Source organism: Microcaecilia unicolor, chromosome 12 (genome assembly GCF_901765095.1).
Source record: "Microcaecilia unicolor chromosome 12, aMicUni1.1, whole genome shotgun sequence".
Classification (NCBI taxonomy): Eukaryota; Metazoa; Chordata; class Amphibia; order Gymnophiona; family Siphonopidae; genus Microcaecilia; species Microcaecilia unicolor.
Window position 1 is genome coordinate 110,507,591 of NC_044042.1, and position 25,146 is coordinate 110,532,736.

A 25,146-nucleotide genomic window follows, 5' to 3' on the forward strand; every position below is an offset into this window, starting at 1 on the left:
CTTTATTTTTAAACTGGATGCTGGGGTTTTTTCCCCCCTCTGTTTGAATCTATTGGGTCAGTTTGCTGCAATTCCCCCTCCCCCAAATACATTCCAGTTCTTGATATTATCTTGGTGACCTGGCAGTTGCAAGATGGCTACAATGAATCTGCTCTAGAAATATAGTGGTAATGGGATTTTGGTTTCAGACCCTTGAAACTGAGGGGAAAGGTTACATAAGGCATCTTGAGAGCCTAGTATCAGCACCTGAAACCCTCCCAGGTAGGGGAGGCTCTGGAATGCCAAATCTAGAACAATTAAATAGCCTTAACATTTAACTCTGAACATGCCAGTGCAAGGCCCATATTTTTATTTGTTTACAATGGGTTCTTCGGGGCTCTTAGCTGAATTCAGGTGGATTTGGGGCCACCTCAACAGATCAATACCAAATAGATTCAAATTTCAGAGACCAGCAAGAGAAGTTAAGTTGGCTTCCACTGGAAGCCACCTACTGGTATTTTCAGGGACTTCTCAAAAGGTCCTATTGGCAACATGATCTGTCCAACGTTTTCCTAGATCCGGAAAAGGTTAGTAAAGTTCTGTACTAAAACTAGTCTTGTGAAAAACGGATGTATTCCAGAGTGACTGGAACTCTTAAATGTTGACTTGTGTTTTTTGCTTCTGTGAGCCCAGAATTGGTGTCCTTCAGACTGAACTTGAGGTATGCTTTCCTTGTGTAAGGGTACTTAAATTAGTAAGCTATGAGCATAAACACCTTCCCCCACTGCCCCCTCCTGCTGCAGGAGGTATGTATGGCTTTTTTTTTTTTCACTTGCCACCCTGTGCCTGCAGTTTTTTCAAAAATGAGCTGCTGGAATCGTTTCACAGTTCCTGAACTGAATGTGAATATAGGCAAAACACTTGGACCAAATATTTTTAAACATTTGTTCACTTGTGTCCATTAATACCCTTAAACATAGTAACATAGCAGATGACGGCAGAAAAAGACCTGCATGGTCCATCCAGTCTGCCCAACAAGATACTCATATGTGCTACTTTTTGTGTATACCTTACCTTGATTTGTACCTGTCCTTTTCAGGGCACAGACCGTGTAAGTTTGCCCAACACTATCCCTGCCTCCCAACCACTAGCCCCTCCTCCCACCACCGGCTCTGGCACAGACCGTATAAGTCTGCCCAGCACTATCCCCGCCTCCAGCTCTGCCACCCAATCTCGGCTAAGCTCCTTTGTTTGTCCCACGCGTGTTTGAATTCCGTTACTGTTTTCATTTCCACCACCTCCCGCAGGAGGGCATTCCAAGCATCCACTACTCTTGTGACATTTTTCTTGAGTCTGCCCCCCTTCAATCTCATTTCATGTCCTCTCATTCTACCTCTTCACATCGCCGGAAAAGGTTAGTTTGCAGATTAATACTTTTCAAATATTTGAACATCTGTATCACCCCTGTTGCTCCTTTCTTCTAGAGTATACATGTTCAGGTCAAGTCTTTCCTCATACTTCTTGTAACTTCATAGTTTCTGTAAAGACAGGTGTCAAACATCACAATTTACTAGCCAAACGCCCATCTCCCATGTGGTTTTTTTTTTTCACCCAGTCTGCCTTTTCATACTTTTGAGAAACCTCTTCCAGGCACATCAACTTGGGGAGGGCATAGTGCTTCTGGTCAACACTGAACCTTCAAATCTGGTTTAATCTCTTGTAGTGCCTCTGCCTTAAGTTTGCCAACAGCGTTGTTAAGCTGTCCTTGTACCTCAGTGGTGTTGGGGTGTCACCCTAACTCCTGGTTCTTGGTTCTTTGTAGGTTGGCACTGATGCCTAGCTTTCTTGTGGGACTGCTTTGGAATGAAGTAGGTGCCTAATTTTTATGGCTAGGGATGGTAGGGTTCTAGGAGTTGCTGATGCTTTTACATTGGCCAAGCAAGTTGAACTTCAGTGTTTAGTATTATACTCTAGCAACAGGGTGATGTGAACACTCTGGGTAGAAGGGCCTCTGCCTTAGCTCTGGTAGGTACTGGCACAATTGGTGCCCTGAGTTGGCTTTGGGTCTTCATCAGCTGTATTCCCAGGCCTAGTCTTAACATAGTAAATGACGGCAGATAAAGACCTGTACAGTCCATCTAGTCTGCCCAACAAGCTAAACTCATTTTACATGGGATGTGATACTTTATATGTATACCCGGGTTTGATTTGTCCTTGCCTTTCTCAGCCTAACTTCATTTCACACAGTAAGGCTTATGTCTAGCCAAGTAGATCCCCTATAGTTTCCCATTAGTGGCAGTTAGTTTGACACTTGATTTGGGGTAAACCTGCAAATTACTTATTTGCAGCCTTCCTGGGTGATTGAGGATGTCTGTTCATATTTGTGCTGTTATCTAGAATGATGACCTGCTGGGAGATATAGCCTGTAGATTGGGAAAGGGAAATAGGGCTTGATATACTGCCTTTCTGAGGTTTTTACAACTACATTCAAAGCGCTTTATTTTATTTTAGTTACATTTGTACCCCGCGCTTTCCCGCTCAAGGCGGCTTACATATTGTATACAGGTAAATTTGTACCTGGGGCAATGGAGGGTTAAGTGACCTTGCCCAGAGTCGCAAGGAGCTGCAGTGGGAATCAAACCCAGTTCCCCAGAATCAGTCCGCTGCTACTCCACATGCCAGACACGTTTTCCAGATTTCTCCAATGAATAGGCATGAGATGCTTGCATGCATGCATCTAGATCTCATGTTATTCATTGGGGACATCCTGAAAATCAGACTGGGCTGCAGTCCTTAGATGAAGGCTGCCTATCCCTGCTGTAGAGGGAGTAAGGACATCGTCACCTGTAAAGGGTTGGCCTAGGCCAGTGGCTCTCAACCCAGTGCTTGGGCGTTGGCTCCATCTAACCATGCATAAGATGTGCATACAGTAGAAGTTATTACATGCCAATCTATGCTCACTATATGCAGAGGGCATGCATATGTGAGCCATGTACCATCAAGAGTCCCTCTGCACATAGTGCTCGGTTGTAATTTGTTCTGGCCCAAAGACTGAAACACTTTCTGCCTATCCCTAGTACAGTGCATCTCCAGCCAGTGTTTTCAGGCTATCCACAATGCCTGTGAGATAGCCAGTGCATGCAAATTTCTTATCTACATTCTGGGATGGCCAAAGACATGGGAGACCCTTGTCTGGCTCAATCTGAGTGTCCTTTGTGCCTCCTAGCCACAGCTTGGCAGCTATGCCAAGTTAAAAGCACAATTTTAAAATCGTTAGGACCAGATTTCTGAGCACAGTTTCATCTATTAGAATTGCCGCCTCTAATAAACGGCGTCTAGATTGTCAGCCTTATTCAACTGTCCTGAAACTTCTGCTGGTTCTCCTTCAGTACTTGCTACTATAGATTCAGTAGCCTGTCTGTGTTCACATAATTCCTAGGGTAGCTTCCAGCTAATGTGGTTCTGGTCTTTGTAATGCAATTGGGAACTAGGTAGGTAGTCTCTTAGACCATAAGTGCCACTCCTGTGGCATTAGTGCCTTAATGTAAAAAGTGGTATGTATGTAAAAGTGACTGAAGCCCAGTTGCTTAATGGTAAGCAGGAGAGCAGACCTGCCCTGGTGGCTGAAGCTGTATCTGTGCCTTTTGTTAGATCACATGCTCAGTGACTAGCATCAGTCTTGCCAAAGCCTTCTCCCACCTATGTGGCTGCCAAATATAAAGAACCCTCAGGCTATGTTTTGTGCCAGTGTAGTACAGAGACTCCACTAGGCTACCCAGTCCTCAGGACACAGCAGCCAGTCTAAGGCTATCTACAATAAATACTCGTGAGATTTTACATACATTGTGGATACCTTGAAAACACTCGCTGGTTGTACCTGGAAGACTGGGTTGAGAATCCCTGTTCTAACACTTCTTCAAAAAGATTTTAACCGCTCCATCATGGCTATCTGGCCTATTGTGACTTCCGGGCTAGGCTGGGTTACAGATTCAGATGCAGTATTAACTCCCACCTGAATGTAGCAGGAATATGGCTTTTGAATAACTGTCTAAAAGCTGTCTCTGCTTTTTTTAATGATGCTTCAGATCATGTTCTGCTGCTTTGGTTTCTAAATTGCATTTACTCCAGACTTATCCTCTGCTGTTAATGTTCAAGCATCTTACACAGCTGGCTAGTGTAAAGCTGTGTCCACATGGTAATAGGGCCATGTAAAAATACATTTACCCCCTGTTTACAAAGTACCATGGTAATGCCAATACAGTCCATTCTGTACCACACCGGCAGCCACTAGTGTGGCCTTGTAAACAAGGGGATTAGACTTGGGGTTTAACTTTTGCAAGCTTGTAACAGCATTCTGAAAACATAAAATTTGATTCAGGTTGACATGCCTGTGCTTAATGGGGGAGCAGCTGGTCATGCTGCTGGAACTTGCCAGTGGGTATAGTGGATTAATAGATGATGGCTTCCTTTGCCACTCTAACCATGATTGGTAGTTCTGTGAATGTTATTGCTTTGACCTTTGCCTATAGCCCATGCATTTCCTTCATGCCTTTCCTGTGTTGACTTGCAGTGAAGTAGGATACTGGTGCTTAATCTGAACTCCACTCCCATAAAAACATTAAACCTACTGTTGAGTGGTTCAGCCAGTTGCTATTTCTGACCAAACCAATCTGGGGTGGGGGGGGGGGGGGGGGGAAGCCTTTAACATCCACCTTGTTTCTTTGTCATGGCTTAATTTTTTACAAGTTACTCTCCCCTCCAAACCATGTCCACCTTGGAGCATAGGAATGATCCATTGCATTAAGGGGGGGGGGGGGGGGGGGAAGACAGTAGTTCACGTAATCACATTACTGGCCTACCTGGCTTCTAAACTCATCAGTGTGCAAACTAGGTGGTGATGAGAACTTGTAAATCCAGACCCATGAAAAGACCGGATAGTATAATATCCGTATGGTTCATAAGTGCGCCCTGTAGCGGCCATTCCGGGAGGGTAACAATATGGGATGTACTCTCCTCATACTGACTAAGCCTGTGGTACTTGGTTCCATACGAATGGCAAGGGAGTGGATGGTTTTCTTGCCAATGAGTTGTATGTAAGATTACACTAGATTCCTGGAGCCTTTTAATGACCAATGCCCTTTCTGCCTTCCACTTTGGGATAAGCAGGTATTGAATACTTCAAAACAGTTGTCTGAAAAAGATTCAAGTTATCCTTGGTGTGTGAAGAAGTTTAATAGTCCTGCTTTTTGTGTGTGGGTGTAGAACAGTTGAACAAACTGCATTTGTGCCAACTGCTGTTTACATGAATGGAAAGTAATGCTTTCATGTCCGTTGCCACATGCCTTATGTGTTTTCAACATTGATTAAAAGCATAACCAAATGAGGGCTCCTGTGTTTCTTTTGCTCAAGGACTTGTGTGACCATCTACCCCTGCTGGTGGGGCTCTCAGACTTGTATTTCCAAACTGTCCCAGTTGTACATATTTACAGTGAAAGCTCAAGTACTAGAGTTGAGGTTTGCTTTTTTTCCTAAATCAGGGTCGTTTCACCTAAGGGCCACCTATAGCCAGTTCAAAGAGCAGGGAGGTGAGGTTTTATTTAAAACCTAGTGGTTCTAGGCACTTTTTAATTTTACACAGACAAAAATCTCAAACCTCCATGTGTCCACTTTGTGATTAAAGCAACTTTACTTGTCCACACAAATGAACTGTCTGTAAATACCTAGGCTGCAGGATACTTACTCTGTACCAAGAATGAGTAAAGTGATGTGGTAGCTGAAGGTAATAAGCAGAAATAAATCAAAACAGGAGAGCCAAATTTAATTTTTTGATTAGCTTTTAAAGGTAACCCTTCAGATCAGAAATATAAATTCTGATCTGAAGGGTTACACTAGTTTTTGAAGGTATGTACTTTTCATTTATTACCTCCCCGATTGAGAATTAGATTGCTTTGTTTACATAAGGCTGGCATGCCTTGGTTTTACTGTTGGTGAAAGTGACATTTCATTCTGCTCACAAACCAGCCTTGGAGCTCTGGGGCAAGGTTTTAAAATTCATGGGAGAATAGCACATCTAAGGGTCGGCACAGTGCCTGGTTGAAGGATCTGGCGAGCCCTCTAACAGGAAGAGCTGTATAAACAAGCCATCCCCTCCCCTTCTCTGGCAGTTTCCTGTAGATAATCAGGAACCCTGAACCTGGGCTGTGGTTTTTATTTGATTCATAGCCCACTTCCTCTGAATGGCTTTTAACACGGAACCTGTCTCCTCTAATGGACTAAGGTTACTTAGACGCTTTGGGGAAGAACACTGAATTCAGTCTTGTATTGTGGGGTGCAGCCTTATGGTCAGATTTTTTTTAGATTGGTTGGGGGTTCTAAATTCAACACTGATGTCCCTTCTGAGGACAGTGAAAGCAGCTGTTCCCAGGATCAAAAGTCTGATACATGGAAATGTTAGGAATAGAAAGATTCTATGCTCTAATCAGGACCGCTGTGCCTTTGGTGGGGGGAGGGCAGCAGGAACAAATGAGTTAAGTACAAGCACTGCCAAGTTGATATAAAGCAGGTTGAGAATTATTTTTTTTTTGGAGGGGGGGGATGGAGGGAAAGCTGGCTGTACACGTACAAATAACAGACAGCAAAAACACAAAGCATGTCTTTGCTTTAGATTTACGGAGGATGTTGGGGGTTATACCCACACTGAAACTGTCTGTGGTGCACCTTGAGCAGTAAATTAATTGCATACAGCAAATAGACAAACTGAAGTGTACTCATTCCTGGTTTCTCAAATGTGTAATTGCCAACCTGTCACTTACTGTAATCATTAAAAATGGCTGCAGTAGCTGATGGCAGCCAGTGTAATACTGATCTTTTATTTCCTAGATGATCCTAAAAACCTTTATGAAGAGTAGTGAACTTGACATGTTTCCAGGCCAAATGATGGAAGCTGTTCTGAAAAAAAAAAAAAAACCATATACTGTACCTAGGGCTTAAAGGCAATGCATAACATGGGTTAGCAAAGGAGTCTTGTCTCCCCATTCTATTTTTTTTTTCTTCTGCCATAAGTGTATTTGGACTTTCAGAAGGCATTTGACAAAAACCTTCAACAGGAATAATCAGCAAATGGATTGCTAACTAGATAAAAATACAGACAATTTAAAGCACTTAGCCTTCCAAAGTTCCATAGGTTTCTATGGAACTTTGGAAGGCTAAGTGCTTTGAAAATATGCCTCAATAGGACTAAATTCTAAAGTATTTTTTCTACTTGGAAAAGGATCAACAATGCAGTTCTTTATGGGTCTCTTTTCAGATATGCATGGCTTAAAGCATCTGGAGAAAATACAATGTGTAAGGTAACCAATATTATTCAAAATAGAAGATTTATGAGTACTTGCAAAAGCACCTTGTGCGAATAGATTGGATATGTAAATAGGAGTGCAAAGTGATGTGTAAGTCAAATTACTGGGTTCTGAGGTAGGAGGTCACCGCCCAAGAAAAGAATCTTGAACTCATTGTTATGCTAAAATAAATGAATAAATGTTTTTGGAAAAGAATAGAAAAGTTAGAATATCGTGACTCGCAAAGGTCCTTGGTGCATTCACACTAGAGCCTGACAGTTATTTATCATGGTAAATCCACCACTCAAAAAAAAAAAATTCCTGCAGGAACAAAACTTTATACCGTCCCACGGGAATGTTAAAAAGCCTTGTTCCTGCAGTAAATATCCACCACTTGAAACTTTCCTGCATCGGTGATTCACACAGGTTAGCTCTGTGCCCCTCCTGTCAAGTCCCACCTTCTCTACTCCAACTTCCTGCTTAGCGTCAAACAGAAAGTTGTAATAGAGAGAGCAGCACTTGGGAATGGATCAGATGCCTCAGGGGTGAGGGGAAGGATTGGATGCCTCAGGGGCTAGAGTAGGAGAATAGCATTTTAGGGAGAGGGTGGGTTCTTGTGCTTCAGGATCACTGTGTGCATGGAGAACAAGAGCACTAACATAGTAACATAGTAGATGACGGCAGAAAAAGACCTGCACGGTCCATCCAGTCTGCCCAACAAGATAACTCATAGTTGCTGCTTTTTATGTATACCCTACTTTGATTTGTACCTGTGCTCTTCAGGGCACAGACCGTATAAGTCTGCCCAGCGCTATCCCCGCCTCCCAACCACCAGCCCCTCCTCCCAACCACCGGCTCTGGCACAGACCATATAAGTCTGTCCAGCACTATCCCAGCGTCCCAACCACCGGCTCTGGCACAGACCGTATAAGTCCGCCCAGCACTATCCTCACCTCCCAACCACCAGCCCTGCCTCCCACTGATTTTTGAAAGCCACTCACATGCACGTGTGGGATACTACTACTACTTAACATTTCTATAGCGCTACTAGGGTTACGCAGCGCTGTACAGTTTACAGATGGACATAATTTTTTTTTTTTTTTAACACATGCGGCTTTCTGAAATCACTGCTCTCGCTGCATGTAGTAAAACTGTAACATAGTAGGTGACGGCCAACTAAGACATGTACTATCCATCCAGTCTGCACAACATGATAAACTTATATGCGCTACTTTATATGTATACCTGACCTTGATTTGTATCTACCATTTTCAGGCCACAGACCGTAGAAGTCTGCCCAGTACTAGCCCTGCCTCCCAACCACCGGTGCTGCCACTGATGTGCAGTCCTGCACATCCTCTCTTAGTTTACAAGAGGCGTGTTTGGCAAAGCTTCTTGTAAAATATGGCACGACTGAAAACAGGACAGGCAATGTGAGACCAGTGCGGGACAAATGCTTTAGCTGGCAGGGGTTGGGGGGCCCAGGCCCCCCCATAGCTATGCCACTGATCCTGGGACCTACAGGGACAAGGTACAGTATCTACCATTGCTTTTAATGTATTGGATGGAGGACTTGAATTCAGCTCATGCTGAACTGAGATAACTGAAGGAGTCGCACGGTGGAGCTAATTAATTAGCTTGCTGGGGCTGTGATCCGCTCCCAGATGCCACCCAAGGCTAGCAACAGTCAAACAGCAAAGATATACGACAAAAACAGGCCTACAAACTGATCAAATCAACTGTTTATTTGCCATTTTCCTAGTAAAAAAATATCTCAACAAAATATACAGCTTTAACGTCTCTAAAATTGCACAGATCTAATTTGAATTTGCTGCAGTCAGGCAGGAGCAATACTCAGTAGCAGATGAATGAATTATCTGATACCTGATTGACTATGAATGCTCCTCTGGGCAGAGCATCTGTTGCCCTGCCTGAAGGACGTTTCCAATGCTAAATACAGATGAAGCACTAGCAAAGCACTATGGAATGCAACCGGACACTGGCCAGTACCATACAGCCGTGAGACTCTTCAGAGCCCTGCAGGAGCAGCGTTAAGTGTTCCCTGTTTACTCAATGCCGTACTCCTTCAGCTGTCGAAAGACATTACCAATGTACTGAGTGTCAGGGTACCCGTTTCTGGAAAAGACAGTCAATAACACGGTTAACGATATAAACAGGATAGCAGAAGTCACAAGCCTGCAGCAGGGTTACTGTCACATGATTGGCTGGAACTATGACATACTGTCACATGACTTCTCAGCAGCCTCCACCATGTCTGCCTTTCCCCTGACTATCCAGGCACAGTTGAACGGGGCCAGTGCAAGTGTTTTGGGAACCGTAGGCAAAACTTCTGCCTTGCTCCTTCTTCCCCCACCAACTATCCATATTGTGCTTCTGATTATTTCCTTGGACTGCTCCATCACTAATGCACCTACAACCACTTCTCCAAACTCTATTGTCCAATACTGTTGAGTGCCTGGGAGCAGGTGTACAGGCCAATGGGGAAATGCTTTGAGGTACACATGTATTTATGTTGCAAAATAGTAAAAAGCCAAGCCACAAAACAAAAAGCACCAAGGGCCTCCAAAAATGGGGATTAAAGTCTTTAATTATATACTGAAGAAACAATACTTGAATGGACCCGACACAGTCCGTGTTTCGGCGCACAGCACCTGCCTCAGGGATCGCAAGAAACAGCTGACAACATGCGGCGGTATTGTGAGAATACAATTGTAAGGATCACGTAGAGTAAGCACAAAAAGATCTCTGGTGAACAAATGCGGTCCTTCAATAGCGACCCCTGAGGCAGGCGCTGTGCACCGAAACACGGACCGTGTCGGGTCCATTCAAGTATTGTTCCTTCAATATATGATTAAAGACTTTAATCCCCATTTTTGGAGGAGCTTGGTGCTTTTTGTTTTGTGGCTTGGCTTTTTGTTTGTGCTTTGCTCCCTCTCTCTGTCAGACGCAAAACAGTAAAAACACACACAATTTTCAGGCCTACCCTGGCCGCATATCCTTCAAAACCCCATCTGCTGCGGGTATGCAGCTTTTCTACAGCAATCTACATGTGTCAAATCAACTTTTTATATGCATATTCCATGATGTATGTAAACAAATATCAGGTTTAATTCAGGAACCTTCAGGAGTAGATGTGGGTTGTGTCGGTACTGCCTTCGCAGTTGGAAATACAGGGTGTAACCTGTTAAAATTGTAACACGGATTAGGAACTTGGGAATTGCGATACATTCAGATTCTCATTCAGGACGAAAGTACAAGTTTTGATTCGTTCTCTGAATTTTTAGATTGCAAATGCTGTCTCGATTGAAATCCTTTTTGGCTTGGACTGATTTTAAAACGGTGTGTATCTTGGTTTGCCGAAGCGTTCGCTCCAGGCGCTTCAAACAGTTATGAATTCTACTGTCCATTTGTTGACGGGCTTTTTTCGTTATGAACATATTACTCCTTGTTTGAAGCGCTTGAAATGGTTACCGGTATGATGGAGAATACTGTATAAGTTGTTGATTACGATTCATCAGGCTTTTTATCAAGACTCTGCTTACTATTTAAAAGCTATTGTACAATGATATATGCCATCTCGATCTTTGCGTTCTGAGCATCAGTAGTTGCTTGTAATTCCTGCATTACAGCAGGTACGTTTGGAAATCACAAAGAAGGGAACTTATTCTATCAGAGGTCCCATCGAATGGAACAGTTTGCCATTGCGGCTTAAATGTGAAACCAGCATTTCAGAAACACTTGAAAGACTTTTTATCATTTAAGGCCTTTTACAATTCTGATTGATGCTGTTATTAATCTGTTTTTGAGTTCTGTCGTTATCTATATTTATTGTGTCTTTATGAATGTTTTACTGTAACCCGCCCTGGATAAGGGCGGGCTAAAAATAATAAATCTAAATATTGGAAAACCTCAGTGTGGAAAACTCGTGGGTACCTTCTTACCCCTGAGCTTCCCCACAATAATGAAAGAAATTAGTGCATCTTTTCTTTTATTGGGGTACCTACTTTTGTAGGAAAAAATGCATGCATATTTCGAACTGCATGTATGCGCCCCACCCCCAAAACATCCCCTCAGCCCCATGGATCAAAGTATAAGTGCGGTTTAGTAATGCAAATGGAGAACAGCCTGCATTTTATATAAGTACATAAGTAATGCCATACCAAGGGTCCATCGAGCCCAGCATCCTGTCCACGACAGCGGCCAATCCAGGCCAAGGGCACCTGGCAAGCTTCCCAAACGTACAAACATTCTATACATGTTATTCCTGGAATTTTGGATTTTTCCAAGTCCGTTTAGTAGCGGTTTATGGACCCCTTTTTAAACTCTGCTAAGCTAACCGCCTTCACCACTTTCTTACCCAAGGAGAGGACTTTTTTAGGCTCTTAACTAAATTTAGATGCTCAGTTTTTGTTTTGTTTAAACGGCTGGCGTTGGGATGCCAGAAGGGACCCTGCTGCATGACCCCTGGCCAAAGACCGTCACTGCCATAACTGGAGGGCGGGCATCCAGGGTTAATCAGAAATGAAGCTCATGATATCAGATTCTGGTTCTGACTGAGCTGGAAGCCCAAAGGAGCAAGAGAAAAGGACCAGACTGAAAAAAATAAATATGCATTTGCTTTTCAACTTGTTCTCCTAATTCGGATATGTCAAGTTGTTTCTCTCTGACATTCTGACTAAGCTACAACAGTTTCCCAAGTCCGGTCCTGGAGTCCCTCTTCCCAGTCAGGTTTTCAGGATATCCATAATGAATATGCATGAAGAGATTTGCATATAATGAAGGCAGTATATGTAAATCAAGGTCATGCATATTCAGTGTGGATATCCTGAAAACCTGACTGGCAAGGTGTACTCCAGGAAACACTGGGTTTACATGCAGGTATTACAAAACTAAGGGGTCCGTTTACTAAGCCAGGTAAAAAGTGGCTTGTGGTAGTGTAGGCGCAGGTTTTGGCTGTGCGCAGAAATATTTTTCGGCGTATGTACAAAAAAATGGCTTGTTTAAATTTTTGCCGAAAATGGATATGTGGCAAAATCAAAATTGCCGCGCATCCATTTTGGGTGTCTGGCCTTACCGCCAGCCATAGACCTAGCGGTAAAGAATCTGCGCGGTAACAACCTACGTGCGTCAGATGCCACTTGGCACGCATCCGCTACGCATGTCCAAAAATAAAAATTATTTTTCAGACACACACCAAAAATGAAATTACCGTAAAAGGCACGCAATAGTCGAGCAGTAAGTCCGTAGCCTACTGCGGCTTAGTAAAAGGGGCCCTAAAAGAGCAATTCAGTGGCTCCTCAAACACAGTGAGCACATCACTGAGAGAATTATTTTAGGTTATTTATCTTTTTCTGTTTTAATTTTTGGCTTACTTGGATTTCCCTCCTTGCAGGGAAGTTTTATGTAGGATGTTCCATGTCAGCTTGTCCCCAGAAGGATGTGACAGGATTCGAAAGGTCAGCCCTCGAGCTAGGCCCCTCTCCAACAAAGTCAGCAACTTTCGACCTTCCTTATTGTCTGGCAAGAATGCTTCAAACCGTCCACCTGTAAAGAGGCTCCCCGGGTTTGGATCACCAGGCTTTGGAGAAAGACAAACAGACAGAACCTGAAGTCCATGAATGTGAAAATAAACCTTTTTTAAAGTGCTCTTTTTATCCCAGGAATATATCCCTCTCTTTCATACTCCTACAGCTTTCCAAACAGGGGCCACAAATTGTGGATTTACACTTTTTTTCCTACACCTGACCAGCAGCTGTCATTGTTGTGTAGTAGCCGACTCCTTCCCAATTCCCACCTCCACGGTGCCCCTCTGCCTGACAATCATTAAGAAAAGGAACAACTTCAGGGGCTCTTTTAGCAAGCTGCGGGAAACAGGGCCCTGCGCTAGCACTGAGGGCTGTTTTTCCCGTGCGCCAGGGCTGTTTTTACCACAGCAGGTAAAAATGCCCTCAGACACACATGGTCATATGGTACCAGAACTCTTACCGGATGGCCGTGCGATGGAGAGCCCTTACCGCCACCCACTGAGGTGAAAAGAACTCCCGCGCTAACTAGGCAGCACACTGCAATGCCCAATTACCGCCGGGCTATCGCCGCGCAAGCCATTTTCAGGGGTTTTCTTTTTCTCCCGGAAATGGCACGCTCTCAGGGTGGGACTACCGCCAGCAGCTGCCCTGAGCCGGCGGTAGTCCTTTTACAGAGCGGTATTAAGCCCAACGCAGGCTTACCGCTCGCTCTTCCAGGACCATCTCTGGCTCAATGCAGCTGCTGGTGGTAGTCCCACCCTGAGCGCGTGCCATGGATATTGTGTATCTGGATTCTCAAAAGGCGTTTGACAAAGTACCTCATGAAAGACTCCAGAGGAAATTGGAGAGTCATGGTAGTGTTCTATTGTGGGTTAAAAACTGGTTAAAAGATAGAAAACAGAGAGTAGGGTTAAATGGTCAGTATTCTCAATGGAGAAGGGTAGTTAGTGGGGTTCCCCGGGGGTCTGTGCTGAGATCGCTGCTTTTTAACATATTTATAAATGACCTAGAGATGGGCGTAACTAGTGAGGTAATTAAATTTGCTGACGACACAAAGTTATTCAAAGTCGTTAAATCGCGGGAGGATTGTGAAAAATTACAAGAGGACCTTACGAGACTGGGCGTCTAAATAGCAGATGACGTTTAATGTGAGCAAGTGCAAAGTGATGCATGTGGGAAAGAGGAACCCGATTTATAGCTACGTCATGCAAGGTTCCACGTTAGGAGTCTCGGACCAAGAAAGGGATCTAGGTGTAGTCGTTGATGATACGTTGAAACTTTCTGCTCAGTGTGCTGCGGCAGCTTAGCAAGCAAATAGAATATTAGGTATTATTAGGAAAGGAATGGAAAACAAAAATGCCTTTGTACCGCACCTCGAATATTGTGTTCAGTTCTGTCATCGCATCTCAAAAAAGATATAATAGAATTATTTATTTATTTATTGCATTTGTATCCCACATTTTCCCACCTATTTGCGGGCTCAGTGTGGCTTACAATAAGACATGAATAATAGAAATACATTTGATACGACTAAGTTATGGATTACATTGAGCAGAGTTGTGCGAGACATTCGAATATCAATGGGAGTATAACAATGGGAAATCAACATGGAAACATTAGAAGGAGACAATGGGAAAAAAGGGCATTGTTAGAAACCTAGGTATATAATGTACATTGTTCCGTGAGTAAGTGAATGATTGACTGGATAGAGGGATGGGGGATCAGAAGTGGATGTGTATTGAGTTGGTGAACAGTGAGTGTGGTTTCTAAGTGTTTTGGCTCTTTCCGTAAGTTTGTTCAAACAGGTGAGTCTTCAGTAGTTTACGGAAGGAGGCTTGTTCGCTAATCGTTCTTAGGTTGCGCGGAAGTGTATTCCAAGACTTCGTGCTCATGTAGGAAAAGGTTGACGCGTGTATCGTCTTGTACTTCAACCTCTTGCAAGTGGGGTAGTGAAGGTTGAGGTGAGTTCGGGATGATCTTTTGGCGTTTCTGGGTGGTAGGTCTATTAAATCAGTCATGTACGCTGGGGCTTCACCGTGAATAATCTTATGGACTAACGTGCAAATTTTAAAAGTAACGCGGTCCTTGAGTGGAAGCCAATGTAGTCTCTCACGCAGTGGTTTTGCCCTTTCATATTTAGGTTTTCCGAGGATGAGCCTGGCTGCTGTGTTCTGGGCTGTTTGAAGCTTCTTCAGTATTTGCTCTTTGCAGCCTGCATATAATGAGTTGCAGTAATCCAAGTGGCTGAGGACGAGGGATTGCACTAGGCTGCGGAAGACGAATCTTGGGAAGAATGGTCTTATCCTTTTCAATTTCCACATGCTGAAGAACATCTTCTTGGTTATGTTGTTTGCGTGAGTTTCAAGTGTTAGGTGGCGGTCGATAGTCACACCGAGGATTTTTAGCGTTTCTGAGATTGGAAGTTTTAGGTTTGGTGTGTTTATCACGTTGAATTCGGTTGTGTTGTATTGGGAGGTGAGTATCAGACATTGGGTCTTTTCTGCGTTTAGTTTCAGGCGGAATGCATCTGCCCATGTGTTCATGATATGTAGACTTTGATTGATTTCGTTGGAGATTTCTTTGGTGTCTTGTTTGAATGGGATGTATATTGTCACATCGTCGGCGTATATGTATGGATTTAGGTTTTGTTTTGATAGGAGTTTTGCTAGAGGGATCATCATTAGGTTGAATATGGTTGGCGATAGAGGTGATCCTTGTGGGACTCCACATTCCGGTATCCATGCCTTGGACTTGGTTGAGTTTGATGTGACTTGATACGAGCGCAGGGTTAGGAACCCCTTGAACCAATTCAGGACGTTTCCTCCGATGCCAAAATATTCAAGTATGTGTAGTAGGATTCCATGGTCAACCATGTCGAAGGCGCTTGACATGTCAAATTGTAGGAGGAGTATATTGTTGCCAGTTGCAATTATTTGTTTGAATTTAGTCATAAGGGTGACTAATACTGTTTCTGTGCTGTGATTCGAACGGAATCCTGATTGGGCATCATGTAGTATTGAATGTTTGTCTAGGTAGCTTGTGAGTTGTTTAGTTACCACACCTTCGGTTATCTTGGTTATTAGTGGTATGGATGCTATTGGCCTGTAGTTGGTTATTTCGCTCGTGTTTTTCTTTGTGTCTTTAGGAATTGGTGTGAGTAAGATTTTTCCTTTTTCCTCTGGGAAGAGTCCGTTTTGTAGCATGTAGTTTATGTGGCTAGTTAGGTTTATTATGAATTGTTGAGGAGCAGATTTCATGAGGCTATTTGGACATATGTCTAGTTTGCAGTTGGATTTGGCATATTTTTTTAGAAAAGGTACAGAGAAAAGCAACAAAAATGATAAAGGGGATGGGATGACTTCCCTATGAGGAAAGGCTAAAGCGGCTAGGGCTCTTCAGCTTGGAGAAAAGACGGTTGAGGGGAGATATGATAGAGGTGGAACGGGTAGACGTGAAGCGTCTGTTTACTCTTTCCAAAAATACTAGGACTAGGGGGCACGTAATGAAGCTACAAAGTAGTAAATTTTAAACGAATCTGACAAAATAATTAAACTCTGGAATTCATTGCCGGAGAATATAGTAAAAGCAGTTAGCTTAGTGGGGTTTGAAAAAGGTTTGGATGGCTTCCTAAAAGAAAAGTCCATAGACCATTATTAAAATGGACTTGGGGAAAAACTACTGCTTACTTCTAGGATAAGCAGCATAAAATGTACTGTTTAGGGATCTTGCCAGGTACTTGTGACCTGGATTGGCCACTGCTGGAAACAGGATGCTAGGCTTGATGGGCCTTCGGTCTGTCCCAGTATGGCAATACTTGTGTACTTATGTACTTAAATAAGTTTTAAGAAGACATCTGAATTTATTAAATGAAGACTCAGTTCTAAGATAAAGGTGTAGGCATCTACAGAGAGTTGATGTAACTACCCTGAATGAGAGGAGAGGGGAGGGTTTTGCACTTACATCCATACTTTTGAAAATTCGACCACATGTGCGTAATCTGATTCTGAAAATTTGTGCTTGCCAAAGGGTAGGTTTATATTTGAGAGTCTAATTTTCCTTTGCATAATTCTGAAAGTGGAAGTACAAGAACACTTTCACTTTGGAAATTCGGTTGAGACTTCTCAGAGTACGCATGTATTTTTTCCCACATGCAGTTATAAAATTACCGTATTTTCAAGCATATAACGGCAGGTTATCCCCCAAATTTTATAAATGGCACTTAAAATTACAGGCACAAACTTGGGCACACACAATGTAACTGAATAATGAGCCAATCAGTGCTGATAATTAGGTGCTAATAATTAATCATTCATTAATCAGCATTAATTGAAATTTACACACACATTTTTAGTTGAGGTGATCAGCATGTCAAATTTACATTTGGCTCCAAAAGGGGGTGTAGCCATGGGAGGGTCAGAGGCAGATCAGGGGGATCCACATCTAATTTAGACATAAGAATTTACAGCAGGTTTCCTTGGTGTAAATCCTCGCATCTAAAGCTCGGCATCAATCTCGGTGCTAAGCTTATTCTATAAAAGGCACCTAACTTTCAGCACAGTTTACAAAATAGAACTTAGCGCATTTTTTTTCGGCACTATTTATAGAATTTGGTCTTATATGTGTTTTCACAAACCACACACACTGCCTGCACGCTATCCTCCAAATTCATTAAATGGCACCCAAATTGGGCACCGATCCAAGATGTGTGCCCAACTAAATCGGCACACAAGCCAATTAGTTCCAATAACTGGGCAGTAATTGGCACCAATTTGGATTTGCACACCCACCTTGCTATGCGCTATTCTTCACTGAAGAAGGATGTAAGAGATCTACCTGTACCAGAAATGATTTTCAAAGGTGACGATGCGGAGGAACTGAAAGAAATCTTGGTGAACCTGAAAGACATACTGAGCCATTAAAGAGTTGTAAATCACCTGGACCAGATGGCATGCATTCAAGGGTACTCAAAGAACTCAAAACATGAAATTGCTGATCTGCAGTTAGTAATCTGTAACCTGTCATTAAAATCGTCCATAGTACCTGAAGTTTGGAGAGTGGCCAATGTAATGCCGTTTTTTTTTAAAGTTCCAGAACTGATCCAGGAAATTACAGACTAGTAAGCCCAACATCAGTGCAGGGGAAAATAGTGGAAACTATTATAACGAATAATGAGTTGAGTTTAGCCATCTTGTCCCCATCTACATATCTGCACTTGGCCCCTCAGCTATAGGGTATGCTGTACTGTAGAAAAGCATTAGTATCATAGCTATGTTATTTGACTGTTCTAATGTGTGCTTATTAGATTTTTCATTAGTAATTATGCTGACATTGTATTATATCTCTGTTATTTGAATTTCAGTGCTGTTAAATGTGTATAGTTTTGATCCTGTTTCATGGCAGTCCTACTATTAGGTTTCAATTTGCTGTTTTCAAGTTTATCTAATTTTTTGTATTTATTTTTATGCTTGGTCATTTTACTATTGTTACGCTGTTAACAAAATTGTCTGCTTTCAGTTAAACTGTACACTGCCTTGGGTGAATCTCTTCATAAAGGCAGTTAATAAATCAATAAATAAAATTAAAGAACACATAGATAAACATGGTTTAATGGGACAGAGTCAGCATGGTTTCAGCCAAGGGAAGTCTTGCCTCACCAATTTGATTCATTTCTTTGAAGGCATGAATAAATATGCGGATAAAGATGAGCCAGTTGACATAGTGTATCTAGATGTTCAGAAAGCTTTCGACAAAGCAGTGGCGTACCTAGGGTAGTTGACAGCCGGGGCCGGTCATTTTTTAACACCCCCCTCCAAAATCTAGTACTAGGCATGCCGAGAATACAAAACACTCAGGACCTATAGAGCAATTCTACCATACCATAAGCAGTCATTTCTACAAGTCACACAAGGAAAAGGAAAGCATCTTAAACACTACAGTGAGCACTAGAACATCAATTCACCTACTGTAAAACGAAACTAGGCAGAATAACACAGATCGTCCATCTTACACAGTCAATGCCAACCGAAAGCCATGTCTTTTTCACAAACACAGATACACCCTAATCCACTATAGAATAAGCAATAATAACCTTTCTATTTAGACAAAAATTAAACTGAACCCCCAAGATGCCAGACTCTGCATACAATGCAACACCACAGAAACAGAAAATGTCCCCTAGTACTGTGCAAAATATAAAGACAGCAGATGTAAATTTGAAAAAAAAAACCTAACAAGTACCAATCACCACTTTACAAATTAACAAATAGAAATAAAACAAATATAGAAAATAAAATAATACCATTTTATTGGACTAATACATTTAGCTTTCAGAGGCCAAAACATCCTTCCTCAGGTCAATACAGTATAGTGCTGTTACAATATCCTATCCGGACCTGAGGAAGGGGGTTTTGTTCTCCGAAAGTTAGCCAAAATGTATTAAAATTAGTCCAATAAAAAGATTACCTTATTTACATGTTCTATTATAAACATTAACACAGCTACAATACTACTTTATCCTAAAGCAAAAAAAAAAATATATATATATATATATTTTATTTACAGTTTGTTGTCTCTGGTTTCTGCTTTCCTCATCTTCTTTTCACTGTCTTCCTTCCATCCAGCATCTGTCTTTGTTCTCTCTCTGCCATCCAGTGTCTGCCCTCTCTGCTGTCCCCTCCATCCAATGTCTGCCCTCTCTCCCTGCCTCCTTCCCACTCGGCGACGGGGGGGGGGGGTGGAGGTTCGGTGGGTGTCCGGCCCACCCCAGCTCCTCCCCCCCCCCCCAGGCGTTCTGGGTCCGTGGTCCCCCCGGCGTTCTGATTCCCTGGTGGTCCGTGGTCACCCACCCTCCCTGCTGGCCCCCCCTACCGGCTGGCCCCCCCTACCTTTTGTTGGAGGGACGCGGCCTGCCTGCCTCCCTCCTCTTTCTGTCGACGCCGCTGCAAAATGGCAGCGCCCATCCCCGCCTATTGCATCCTGGGATGCGCTGGGCGGGGCTACAGACCATGTAAGTTGCAGCGGCGTCGACGGAGGGAGGGGGGAGGCAGGTAGGCTGCGTCCCTCCTCCAACAGGGGGTGGGGGGGCCAGCCGGGGGGGGGGGCGGCGGGGAGGGTGGGTGACCGCGGACCACCGGGGGGTCGGGGCGCTGGGGGGACCATGGATTCGGAACGCTTGGGGGGGGGGAGGAGTTGGGGTGGGCTGGACACCCGCCGAGCCTCCACCCCCCCCCCCCGTCGCTGAGTGGGAGGGAGGGTGGGATGGCGTTTGGCCGGAGGCGGCCACCACGAGTTATGGGGGTCCGGGGTGGGGGACTGGAGACCCACCGGATCTCCAGCCCTCCCTGGGCATGGAGGGGCTCGGATCGTAGGGGGGACCATAGGTCCACCGGACCTCCAGTCCCCTGTTTGCGTTTGCTTTGGGGGGGGGGGGGGGGGGTGAATGGGGGCCTGCCAGCATGCAACTGCATGCTGGACAGGGCTCACCATTCCTCCCCAATGATCCACAAAGTCTAACGCCAGCTCAGAGCTGGCGTTGATTTTGCCACGGCCAGCGATCCAATCTTTGGCGCGCTGGCCGCTGATCATTGGGGATGAGTGCTGGAAGCCCTGTTTGCATGCTACTTGCGTTGAGCCCTCGAGTGCGTTGTTGCAGGCGCTCGAGGGCTCTGATCATGGGTGGTTTGCAAACTCCAGCGCTAGTATGGCGTTAACAGTCTCTAGCGCCGGAGTTTGCTTTTGATCATGAGGGCCTTAGTTCCTGGATTTGAACCTTAAAAGTGTTTTTTTTTTAGGGGGGGGAGGGGGAGGATAAAGCTGTTAGAATTATTTATGTACCGATCTGGACGTTTGTTACAAACAGTGGTAGATTTTAATTAATTCAGATTAAACACCTTAAATATTTTAGACGTATTTGTGACACCATATTGAGGAAAATTAACTGCTATTGAAGGCGACGAAACAGTGCGACAAGGCGGTGGCCGTAGCTAGAAGATTGCTAGGCTGTATAGAGAGAGGTGTGACCAGCAGAAGAAAGGAGGTGTTGATGCCCCTGTATAAGACATTGGTGAGGCCCCACCTGGAGTATTGTGTTCAGTTTTGGAGGCCGTACCTTGCGAAGGATGTTAAAAAAATGGAAGCGGTGCAAAGAAAAGCTACGAGAATGGTATGGGATTTACGTTCCAAGACGTATGAAGAGAGACTTGCTGACCTGAACATGTATACCCTGGAGGAAAGGAGGAACAGGGGTGATATGATACAGACGTTCAAATATTTGAAAGGTATTAATCCGCAAACGAATCTTTTCCGGAGATGGGAAGGCGGTAAAACGAGAGGACATGAAATGAGATTGAAGGGGGGCAGACTCAGGAAAGATATCAGGAAGTATTTTTTCACGGAGAGGGTGGTGGATGCTTGGAATGCCCTCCCGCGGGAGGTGGTGGAGGTGAAAACGGTAACGGAATTCAAACATGCGTGGGATAAACATAAAGGAATCCTGTGCAGAAGGAATGGATCCTCAGAACCTTAGCTAAAATTGGGTGGCGGAGCAGGTGGGGGGAAGAGGGGTTGGTGGTTGGGAGGTGTGGATATTGGAGGGCAGACTTATACGGTCTGTGCCAGAGCCGGTGATGGGTGACGGGACTGGTGGTTGGGAGGCGGGGAATACTGCTGGGCAGACTTATACGGTCTGTGCCCTGAAAAAGACAGGTACAAATCAAGGTAAGGTATACACATATGAGTTTATTTTGGGCAGACTGGATGGACCGTGTAGGTCTTTTTCTGCCATCATCTACTATGTTACTATGTATCTACATCTGCCCTCTATCTCTGCCCCTTCCATCCACCATCTGCCCCTGTCTGCCCTCTCTCTCCCCCCCTTCCATTCACTGTCTGCCTTTTCTATCCCTTCCATCCACTGTCTGCCCTTTCTCTCTGCCCCTTCCATCCAGGATCTGTCCCCTCTCTCTGCCCCTTTTTTTCAGCCCCCAGTTCTAGCCCCACTATCCCACCAGTCCCCAGTTTCAGCCCCAGTCCTTTTCTCCCACCAGTCCCGAGCTTTAGCCCCCAGCCACTTCTCCCTGTCCTCTTTTTATCCCCCAGTTTCAACCCCAGCCCTTTTCTCTCACCAGTCCTGAGCTTCAGCCCCAGCCACTTCTCCCTGTCTCCTTTTCAGCCCCCAGTTTCAGCCCCCTTCATCCACATGCCTTGCCCCCCTATTCAGCCCGACCCATTCTCCCACCTGACCCAGTTCTAGCCCCCTTCTCCCATTTGAGAACCCCCACCCCATCTGAGAACCCCCACCCCAGTCCCCTTCTCCCATCTGAGAACCCCCACCCCACCCCAGTCCTTCTCCCATTTGAGAATCCCCAGAATACCCCTCTCCTCTCCCATCTGAGAACCCCCCTCCCCACCCCAGTCCCCTTCTCCCATCTGGAAACCCCTCCCCACTCCAGTCCCCTTCTCCCATCTGAAACCCCCCTCCCCATCTAAGAACCCCCACCACACCCCTCTCCCATCTGAGAACCCCCTCCCCACCCCAGTCCCCTTCTCCCATATAAAAACCCCCTCCCCTCCCCATGTGAGAACCCCCACAACACCCCTCTCCCATCTGAGAACCCCCTCCCCACCCCAGTCCCCTTCTCCCATATGAAAACCCCCTCCCCTCCCCATGTGAGAACCCCCACAACACAAACTCTCCCATCTGAAAACCCCCTCCCCACTCAGTCCCCTTTTCCCATATGAAAACCCCCTCCCCTCCCCATGTGAGAACCCCCACAACACCCCTCTCCCATCTGAAAACCCCCTCCCCACTCAGTCCCCTTCTCCCATATGAAAACCCCCTCCCCATCCCATGTGAGAACCCCCACAACACCCCTCTCCCATCTGAGGAGCCCACCCCGACCCGACTCTCCTGCTCCCACCCTACCTTAAAAAAATTTTTTTTTGAAGCGTCGTTGCAGGCAGCGCCTTGCATCTGCTCTGCATGTTGTAAAAGAAGTAAATCTCTTTGCTTCGTCGTCGTCGGGGCTCACTATGTCCCGCCCTCGCGGAAATTACCTCAGAGGAGGGCGGGACATAATGAGGCCCGACGACGACGAAGCAAAGAGATTTACTTCTTTTACAACAAGCAGAGCAGACGCAAGGCGCTGCCTGCAACGACGCTTCAAAATTTTTTTTAAAAGGTAAAGTGGGAGCAGCGGGAGCAAAGCGGATCACCCCCCCACCCACTGACACCCGGGGCGGACCGCCCCCACCGCCCCCCCCCCCCTTGGTACGCCACTGCGACAAAGTTCCTCATGAGAAACTCCTGAGAAAATTAAAGAGTCCTGGGACAGGAGGCAATGTTCTGTGGTGGATTAGGAATTGGTTATTGGACAGAAAACAGCGGGTAGAGTTAAACAGTCATTTCTATGGAGGAGGGTGAATAGTGGAGTGCCGCAGGGATCTGTACAGGGACCAGTGCTATTTAACATTTATAAATAATCTGGAAATCGGAACGAGTGAGATGATTAAATTTGCAGATGACACAAAACTATTCAAGATTGTTAAAACATATGCGGACTGTGAAACATTGCAGGAAGACCTTAGGAAATTGGAAGACTGGGCGTCCAAATGACAGATTAAATTTAATGTGGACAAATGCAAAGTGATGTACATTAGCATTCCAAATCATAATCACTAGAGTCCACCTTGGGGGTCAGTTCCCAAGAGAAAGAGCTAAGTGTCATTGTAGACAATATGCTTAAATATTCTGCCCAGTGTTCAGCAGTGGCCAAAAAAGCAAACAGGATGCTAAGAATGATTAGGAAAGAGATGGTAAATAAGACTGAGAATACTAAAATGCCTCTGTAGTGCATTCAGTTCTGATTGCCATATCTCAAAAAAGATATAGCGGTATTAGAAAAGGTTCAAAGAAGAGCGACCAAAATGATAAAGGGGATGGAACTCCTCTCGTAGGAGGAAAGGCTAAAGTGCTTGGGACACTTCTGCTTGGAAAAGAGACGGCTTAGGGGAGATATAGTTGATGTCTACAAAATCCAGTGGTGTAGAACAAGTAGAAGTGAATCAGATTTTTTCTCTTTCAAAAAGTACAAAGACTAGGGGACACTCATTGAAGTTACATGGAAACACTTTCAAAACAAATAGGAGGAAATATTTTTTCACTCAACGAATAGTTAAGCTCTGGAATTTGTTGTCAGAAGATGTGGTAACAGCAGTTAGGTTTGGACAAGCTCCTGGAGGAAAAGTCCATAGTCTGTTATTGAGAAAGACAAGGGGGAAGCCACTACTTGCCCCCAGGATTGGTAGCATGGAATGTTGCTACTATTTGGGTTTCTGCTAGGTACTTGTGACCTGGATTGGAAAACAGGATACTGGGCTAGATGAACCACTAGTCTGACCCAGTATGGCTATTCTTATGTTCTAACATTGCACACCCAAATCCCATGGCGTGCAACTCAAAAGGAGATGTGGCCATGGGAGGTACATGCGGATCAGTGGCTTTTCTAAAATTTGCATGCAGTGTTATAGAGTACCAAGGATGTATGCCCGAATTGGGCACTAGGAATTACACCTGGTTTAAGCAGGTATAAGTTCTGGCACAGAAATCGGCACAGGTGATTATCTTTCGACTGATGATTTTTGAGCGCCATTTCCTGAATCTAGCTCTATATGCGTGGGCATGCTATGCTGGTGTATTTTCACTACGACACGGTGATTTTCACTAAGAGCACGTTTCTTTATAAGGCTTTTTCTTTTTAGGTTTTTAGTAGGTTTGGTGCAGCGATAATGCCTACAAAAGCCCAAAAAGAAAAGTCCTTAAAAACAAATGTGTTAGTTTGGCCATTAGTGTGTCTTAGAAAAATAAACATTTATAGCAATGTTTATATATACGTGGTTGCGTTATGGGTGGTGGTGGTGGGGATTCTATATATGGTGCCTAAAAAATCCATGCGGTAAATATTTCCGCCTAAGCGTATTCTATAAGCTTAGGCGCAGAATACAGAATATGCTTAGTTGATATCCCAGTGCCTAAAACTACGCTCATCCATTTACACCAACAAAAACATGGCGTAAATCCTGGCGCATAGATTTAGGCACACTGGGCCATATTCTATAATTACATGCGCTGGAACGCCCAAAGGAACACCCATTTCCCCACCTATAACCATGCCTCTTTTTGTCTGCGCGCATTAGAACTTAGGCGCACTGTGTTACAGAATACACTTAGCAAATTGTGCGAGTAAATTCTAATTACTGACAATTAGTGTTCATTATTGCTTGCTAAGTGC

General features: G+C 44.5%; 1 protein-coding gene across 4 annotated transcripts in view; it reads right to left on the minus strand.

Moving 5' to 3' along the window:
• Window positions 1-9,066: 9,066 nt before the first annotated feature.
• Window positions 9,067-25,146, minus strand: part of LOC115481737 — a 63,604-nt gene continuing 47,524 nt past the window's right edge. For all 4 annotated transcript variants that reach the window (XM_030221085.1, XM_030221086.1, XM_030221088.1 and 1 more), the window contains 2 exons: window positions 12,707-12,912; window positions 9,067-9,449 (listed from right to left, as the gene is read on the minus strand). In XM_030221085.1, the coding sequence (XP_030076945.1) occupies window positions 9,380-9,449; window positions 12,707-12,912 (276 nt within the window). In that variant the 3' untranslated portion in view covers window positions 9,067-9,379. The remainder of the gene's footprint in view (window positions 9,450-12,706; window positions 12,913-25,146) is intronic.